We start from the raw sequence: 8512 nt of genomic DNA, 5'->3' as shown, positions 1-8512 counted from the left end.
AGGCAGAGGCACGTGGATCTTTGTGAGTTCCAGGCCAACCTGGTCTACAGAGCGAGATCCAGGAAAGGCGCAAAGCTACGCAGAGACCCTGTCTCGAAATAAAAAGAAGAAGAATAGTTAAAATATACATTTCAGAAAAATATATTCAAAACCAGTCATAGGGCTGGTGAGACGGCTCAGTGGGTTAGAGGCTTGCTGCACAAGCCTTGCTACCTGAGTTGAGCCCTTGCAACCTGTGCACAAAACTCAATGTGATGATGTACATCTGTGACACCAGCACTCTTTGGGGGAGTGGGGGACAGAGACAGGAGAATTACCCTGAACCACAAGGGTCAACAACAAACCTGGAATACATACCGTGGCAGCATCAACAAGTGAGACTATGCCTCAATAAAATGGACAGTGAGAACCAACTCCTAAAAGTTATCTTCTGATATCCACCCCAGGGTGATGACACATATGTGCCTGTATTCATATACCCATATCAGACACAGAACAGACACAGACACACACACACACACACACACACACACACACACACACACACAGGCACACAATAATGACAAAGCAATATCGAGTGAGCATTCCCTTATAAATTCATCCTACTAAAATTAATTAAGTCAGTTTTAAGTAGAAATTATACTAATTAAATTTCTTTGAAAATTTTGTAGATGAAGATTGAATTTACTTAAATTTCACTTGTCCCTCTGCTTCTTCCAACTCATGTTTTCTCTCCACTCTCACTTGCATTCATGATTTTTTTTCTTATTTAATTGTTTTGTTTTGTTTTTAAAAGAAAGAAAATGGGGGAGTTGGGTCAGTATGGATTAGGAATCTGAAAGGACTGGGAGAAGAGGAAAGAAAGTGATCAAAATACAGCAAGTGAAATTATTTTTTAATTAAGAAATCCATGCAATATATCAGGGCTGGAGAGATTGCTCTGCAGTTAAGAATACTAGCTGTTCTTCCAGTGGAGCAGTGTTTAATTCCTATCACCTACAGGGTAGTTCCCAACTGTCAGTAATTCTACTTCCAGGGGATCTAACACCCTCACACAGACATAAATGCAGGCAAAACACCAATGCATATTACAAATAAATAAATATTTTTCCAGGCAATGATGGTGTATGCCTTTAATTTCAGCACTTGGGAGGCAAAGGATGGTGGATTTCTGAGATCCAGGCCAGTCTGGTCTACAGAGAAAGTTCCAGGACTGCCAGGGCTACACAGAGAAGCCCTATCTCAAAAGACAGAAAACAAAGAAACAAAAACAGCTTGTTCATAGTCTTCCTCCAAATTCTTCCCAGATTCTCCCTACCTCATTATCTATTCTTTATGCTCTATGTCTCTGTCTTGCCCTCTTCCTCTATCTCTCAAACAAAACAAATCCAAAAGAACAAAATTCAATATAAACAAACAGACCAAGTATAAAACATACCAAAATAAAACAAAATGTAGAAAATGAAAACATGGAGTCCATTTTGTGGTACCCAACTGCTCTTGAGCATGAATGTGTTTGCTGCCCTAGACTGTGTTTGATTTACACAGTAGAGAAAACTGTAGTCCCCTTTCCTAGGAGGTATCAATTGTTATTTGCTTCTTGATTAGGGCTAGGATTTTGTTTCCACTTCACTTCTCAGTTCTGGGATTTTTTTTTAGTTTGAAGTTGTGTGGGTCTTCTGCATGTTGTCCAATCTCTGTGTGTTCATCAGTCCTGTTGTGTTTGGAAAACACTTTCCTTGGAGCCATCCACCACCTGTGTCTCTTACAATTTTTGCCTCTTCTTTCCCATAGATCCCTGAGTTTTGAGGGGAAGGTTTGATAAAGACATCTTATTTGGGGTTGAGTGGTCCAAAGTCTCTCACTCTTTGCATATTGTCCAGTTGTGGCTCTCTGTACTGATTACCATCTGCTGCAAGATGAAGCTTCTTTAATCAGGGTTGAGCCCCACTCTGATCTATGGGTACAGAACTATGTCATTAAGAGTCATTTTATTGCTGTGTTCCTTCAACAGAATAATAGTAGGTTTTCCTCCAGTGCCCATGACCGATTTAGTCTCAGGTTCTTGGAAACATTAGTAGTGTCAGGTATGGGATCTAACTCATGGAGTGGGCCTGAAATCTAATCAAAAAGTAGTTGGTTGCATCTGTAACACATTTGCTGCTATTACACAAGTGTATCTTGACGGGGAGGTCACTGTGTAGGTCAGAGGGTTTGTAGTCAGGTAATATGCATGCTTATTTTTCTCCTCTGGTATCATGAAAAGTACCTTTCAGCACCATGAATGTGAATGCTAGTCAGCATGGACAAAGCTTCTAGTTTGCTATTGGTTTGAATTGTCCATGTCTGATGACAGAAGTAACCCTATGTCTTCAGCAATAGTGCTTACCATCAGGTTATACAGGGTAACCAATAGCCTTAACAATAGTCTGGGATGTATGAGAGTTTTATGGGACCACTTTGGCCAATGAATCAACAAATTATAATACATTCCTGGTACTGAAAAATTTACTTTGTGGCATAAGATGTCTAGTGATGACATTGCCCTCCCAAATATACAGTGGCCCCATTAAATTCCTTTAGTACATGTAAACATTTTAGGAAGCTTGTATGGAAGTATGTTTTCATGTGGCTTTTCAAATATGAACATTTTTCAAAAAATTAGTTTTAAAGATATGAAAATAGAACATAACAAAGAATAGCAATTGCTAAAGAAAAGCCAAACTCAGATAAAACTTGAAATGAAAAACTCAAGAAAGCAAATAAAAAAGTTCAGAGAAAAGCCTAACCAACAAATTGAGTGAGGTGGAAGACAAGCTATCAGGTCTTGAAGACAAAGAAGAAGAAATGGCTACCTCAGTAAAATACAATGATAAATCTAAAATTATTCAGGCACAAATCATCCAGGAAACCTAGGAAACTATGAAAAAAAAAAAAGCTACCAATAAGTAGAGAGGAAAGAGAAGAAACTCAGGTCAAACTCACAGGAAATACCCTTAATTAAATCATAAAGAAAATACATCTTAACAAAAGAGACCAGAAATCCAGATCACAGGTGACAAGAGGGGTTCAGAGTCAGACTCTGGGCAGTAAAGGTTGTGGCTCACATGAGACACCCAGAGATCTTAGCACACAGTTGCACTTGCTGTGACGGTCAACTGTTGTCCATCATATGGATGGTCATTAGACCATTCAGCAAGCTCTGAAAGGGGACTCTGAGGTGCATGTTAGAGGCATAGGTCCTGTGTGTTACAATATGTTGCTCCTCTACACCCTGAGGATGAGCTAGTGCTGTACCTTCTCAGACTCCAGAGATATTCAGCCATGACCCATGTTGTAATGGTAGTCTACTGAAGACATAGTCAAAGCCTAGGAGCAGAGGAGGCACAGACAAAAGACATTTCTTGTTCAGACCAACCTTGTACTGCAAGGGCCAGGATTTTACCTTAAAGTGGTGTAGCATACGGGTTGTAAATAAACTATAACTTAGCATAGTTAGAAGTATGGAAGTGAAAGCTATTGGACACAGATACAAATGCTATTTAGACACAGATATATGTGGAAGAAACATAGATAGAGAAATAAAACAGACAGGATCAGTCTATATTCCTAATTGTAAGAATCAGTAGAGTATGATAATTGCAAATGTGACAGGAAGTGTTATCAATTATAAAGTAAAAATAGAGGAACGGAGTGAGACAAAGATAAAAACTTAGAGAATTTCAACATCATGATACATTTGGGGAAAATAAGCAGCCAGACTGGGTGGTGGAAGCCTAGACATATGCAATGTTATTGACATCTGGGAGAAACATATTGCACTAAGAAAGGGAGTCTCAGAATTATTTCATTTTTTAGAGCATTCAAATAAGAACTCCAAAATAAGGTGATCCAATTTGTTCCTACACTGCATTAAAAAAGAGGTAATGAACTATTATGTTTACAAAAAAGAAAACTAAACAGGACCGGACTTGCTCTTTCAAGCTGTATAGACTAAGCCAACTTTATACTCTTAATATGAAAAAAGAAATACAAATTCCATGCAATTTAACAATTCCTGTTATCTAAAATTAGAAAAAAATCAATAATTTTCTTGAAAGTTGAAGAACATGCACATTTTGTAGACATTCATCCTGTTTTGGGAGTGACAAAATTAGCTTGTAGGGTCACCACGATTCTGATGTAGAAAAACCAATAAAGGCTAATATTCCACAGCCATGGCAGTGTTCAGTATTATTGAGCTGGTCTAGTTATGAGTCAAACAAATAATTTTCATTGCTGCAGCTTTCTGCCAGATTGAAGTGATCAATCTGCAACGCTGTTTGTGTCACACTTTTCAGTTTGTAGATTTCCATGTGAATAAAGAAAACATCTGAGTTATTCTTCCCTATTCCTAAGTCTACTTAACTAACCTTCACCCAAGACGGATTTTGCAAGAAACTGTATTGAAGAAATGAGAACACAGGGGTGAGTCTAAGTTCACAGTAAGTCAGAATAAAGTTAGACTTATAAAGACTGCTTTTGGTATTATATATTTCATCTTTTAATATATTTTGATGTATTTGTCTGTTTTGTTTCTTAGAGTTTCAATTAGATTCTGAAATTTCTAATGGATATTTGTTTTGAGTTGAGTAAACTATGGGGGAAAACTATGTTGACTCTTCCTTAATGAATGCAAGAATTGGCACCAAGAAAAAGTTCACATATCCATCTTATGCTATTATAACCATTCTCCGAGTTAATGTGAAACATATGAATTGATAGATACTTAGATAATTTTATAAAGACAGAAAAATTATTTGAAAACTTCAGTTCTAAATTCTATCATTTGGGTTAATGAGGCAGGAGGGTATTAGGCAAATTTGAGGTCAACCAGAGTCATGTAGTGAGTACTGGACCAGGCTACATTAGATAGTAAATGACTGTCTCAACAACAATAACAAAAATAGCTACCGAACTAAAATTGAATAAATACAAAGCATGCTTGAGATGGAGAGATGGCTCAGGAATCAAAGCATGTGCTGTTCTCACAGAGGAACTGAGTCTAATTCTCATCACCCATGTCAGATGGCTCACAACTGTCCGTAAATCCAGCTCCAAAGGACCCAATTTCTCCTGGCCTACATAGACATTTGTGCTCATACGCACAAAACTATACACAGATACATAGGCATACATATAATGATACATACTAAAAATTTAAATTTATTTATTTGTAAAAAGAAATTATGGACCACAATTTGTCACTGATACACTCTGTTAGATAAAGGGATTGAAAATATTCCCTAGACAGAGAGCTAAAAGCAACGATTGACTGCTGAGTGGAAGAATCAGCTTCTTTTTTTTTTTTTTTACTTTATTAAAATACTGAGTTTATTTCACATGTATATTTGTCTCCCTACCATTTCCACATCTGACCACCACTATTACTATGTCCTATCATAACATTCCATACATACTTAAAACCAAGTAAAGGGTGGAGTTCCATCCTTGAAAACTAAACAGGCATTTTAGACAACACATTCTTGGCAATGGAACCTGGACAACATTTATCAAACACAGTAGGGAAAGTTCTCACTTTGCATTATAAAAAGGACAGCCGGATATATCAACTGTTACAGAAATTAAGTAAGATGGAATTATTTCAAACTGTTTAAACCATTTTCTTAAAGAGACTTTCTCCACTGCCAGAGATCTTGAATAGCCTCCTGGTCAGTCATCCGGAAGCAATTCTTCACATAATTAATGAACTTGGCTTCCACTTTGGGAAGAGAACCACCTTTTTCTATACTTGCTTGCATTTTTGCCTTAATGTCTTCTACAGAACTAGGTCCTTTTGGTGTTTTAGGAGTTTTTTCCTGTTTTTTGAAAGACTCTTGACCCTTTGATCTTGGTGTTGATGGTTTTAAGTCTTTTCCATTTTGGTTTGATTTTTGTGCATTTTTGGCTGGGGTATCTCGTACAGATTTCTTCACTGGAACTTTTTCTTCAGTTTCCTCATCATCAAAATCATCATCATCATCATCTTCATCATCCTCATCATCTTCGTCGTCATCCTCATCATCCTCGTCAAGTTTTACTTTTTTCTGCGGAACCTTGTTACCACCCCCGGGAGCAGATCGTTTTCCAGACATACTTAAGAGTTTTACATCTTCCTCATCTTCATCTTCTGACTCTGCATCTTCCTCTACAGCTACTAGGTGCTGTCCACTAATGTGCACAGGCCCTGAACCACACTTCAACCTTAAGACCACAGGTGGTGTAATTTCAAAGCCCCCAAGAGAAACTGTTGGTTGTACAGACATTTTCAAAGTTGCCAGTGTTACTTTAATTGGACTGCCTTCATAGTTCATTGCTTCTGCCTCTACGATGTGTAATTCGTCTTTTGCCCCTGCCCCTAAACTAACCGTTCTTAGTGATAACTGGTGCTCATTCTCATCATTATCCACCTTAAAGTGATAATCCTTGTCAGCTTTTAGTTCACAACCGAAAAGGTAGTTCTGAGGCCTGAGAGGGCTCATGTCCATGTCCATCGAGTCTTCCATGAGGTGGAGGCGCGCACTTCGGTGTGAGAGAAGTCGGACGGAGGAAACTGCCTTCTGCTCCTCAGAACAGACACGCAGGACGGAATCACGCCAGGGAGAATCAGCTTCTTTTGAGGATAAGATTCCAGACTGATTATGGAGTACAAAGTTGTCAGTCTTAAAACCATAGACACACAGCAACAAAAATAGACTCAGCTGGCTGTATTTATAGATTTTTGCATACATTGACAACATATCCATACAACAACAAAAATAGATTCAGCAGGTTGTATTTACAGATTTTGCATACATCTACATATATATATGTAGTATTTAAGTTGTTTCATTTTCTAATGGGCTTGTGCCCTACCTTGGAGTAGCATGGTACTGTTCAAGACACTCAGGGTAACGTTAGATACCCATTGGGACACCAGTAATGGTCTCACAGCCACAGACAGAATGCATGAATTGTTTTTAAGTCACGTATTCTGTCTTCCAAAACCTTTAGATGGAGAATCCAGACATTCATGAACTTCTGAGACTCCTATAGCATGAGGGAGGGAATGCAATTCACAGGAATGCATGACCTTTGAGAAAGACTGGCTTCTAAATCTCATGGGCTGTCTTATGAGTTACATGGTATAAACTTCTTCTTACCCTCAGGGACCCTCAGTTTCCTAGTTCACAAAAGGGGTAACGTCTAGTTCACTGAATTCTTATGGATTAAAGGAAGGGTCATTCGAATTCTTATTTTTCCTCCTCCTGCTCCTTTCTTCTTCCTCCTCCTGCTCCTTCTTTCCTCCTCCTCCTTTCCCTTCCCCTTCTCTTCCTTCTCTTTCTTCCTCCTCTTCTTTCTTCTTCTTCCTCCTCTTTTTCCTCCTCCTCCTCCTCCTCCTCCTCCTCCACCTTCTTCTTCCTTTTTTTTCCTCCTCCTCCTTCTTGATACAGAATTTCTCTATGGAGATCTTGATGGCCTGGAACTCACAAATCACAGATGCCCACTTTCCTCTGACACCTGAGTGCTGGGATTAAAAGAGTGTGCCCCTGTGCCTCACCCAACATTGAAATTAGGTGGTAGAGAGAAGCTTTGGTTTTTAACATCACTGTCTGCTTTTCCAGAGGACTGGAGTTTTAATCCCAGGACACACATGGTGGCTCACATTTGTCTGTAATTAAAGTTCCTAAGGTTCTGAAACCCTTTCCTGCCTTCCACAGGCATCCGGCATGCACTCGATGAGCAGACAAAAATGCAGGCACAAGACTCACATGTGTAAAATAAAAGACATGGTTTTTGTTTTGTAAATTAAAAAAAAAATCTTTGCAGAAAAAACAAAAAAAAATAAGCCAACTTTCTGACTGATACGTTTTTGTTTGAAATTCTTCATGTTATTCCCTTGCCATCTAGAGACCGTCACTGCTTGGTTAATAACCAAAGAAAAAATGTCACCCCGCATTGTCAGCAGCTAGTGGAATCAGGCCACACACTGGTGCTTGTGGATGCTGATGAATGTGGGGCTATACCATGATGCTTTGCTTCATCAAGGCAAACATGGGTATGGGTGCAGAGAACCAAGGGTTATTTTCTGTAGTATTTATTTCTGTTATATTTTATACCACTTGATGTAGTTATCCCTGATAAGTGTAGCCTGGGATCTGAAGCTGAATTATAGAGCTGGTAGAAAACGGGAGTCTCAAAGTTTGACACATCACATTACCAAAGGATCTTTCATATTTATTCAATGGTCACACTGGGATCATTTTAGCTTCCTGGGATGAGTAAGCTGGCACAGGAAACACACCACCAGCTGCATTGTTTTCCTCACTGATGCTCACCATAAAGTAGGAGAGGAGCCACCTGTCTGCTTGTTCAGCCATGCAGCCAGGCTCAGCTCAGCTGCCCTTGACTTGAGCAAGAAAAAGAATAATGCTGAAGAGAAAAGCGGGTGTTCAGAAGGCATTGCAAAGGCTGCCATTAATAATCCAGGCAT

The 8512-nt window shown here is 38.9% G+C and overlaps 1 protein-coding gene across 1 annotated transcript; it reads right to left on the bottom strand.

Annotated features, from left to right (window-relative positions):
• Nucleotides 1-5348: 5348 nt before the first annotated feature.
• LOC128116249 (nucleophosmin) lies at nucleotides 5349-6637 on the bottom strand. The gene has a single exon (XM_052747423.1). It carries the CDS (start codon nucleotides 6543-6545, stop codon nucleotides 5667-5669), a length of 879 nt encoding a protein of 292 aa, XP_052603383.1. The 5' UTR covers nucleotides 6546-6637; the 3' UTR covers nucleotides 5349-5666.
• Nucleotides 6638-8512: the final 1875 nt, after the last annotated feature.

This window comes from Peromyscus californicus, unplaced genomic scaffold (genome assembly GCF_007827085.1).
Source record: "Peromyscus californicus insignis strain IS unplaced genomic scaffold, ASM782708v3 Scaffold_20__1_contigs__length_68692818, whole genome shotgun sequence".
NCBI classification, from domain to species: domain Eukaryota; kingdom Metazoa; phylum Chordata; class Mammalia; order Rodentia; family Cricetidae; genus Peromyscus; species Peromyscus californicus.
The sequence above is the reverse complement of the archived record's forward strand: the minus strand, read 5'-3'. Positions and strand labels throughout refer to the sequence as shown.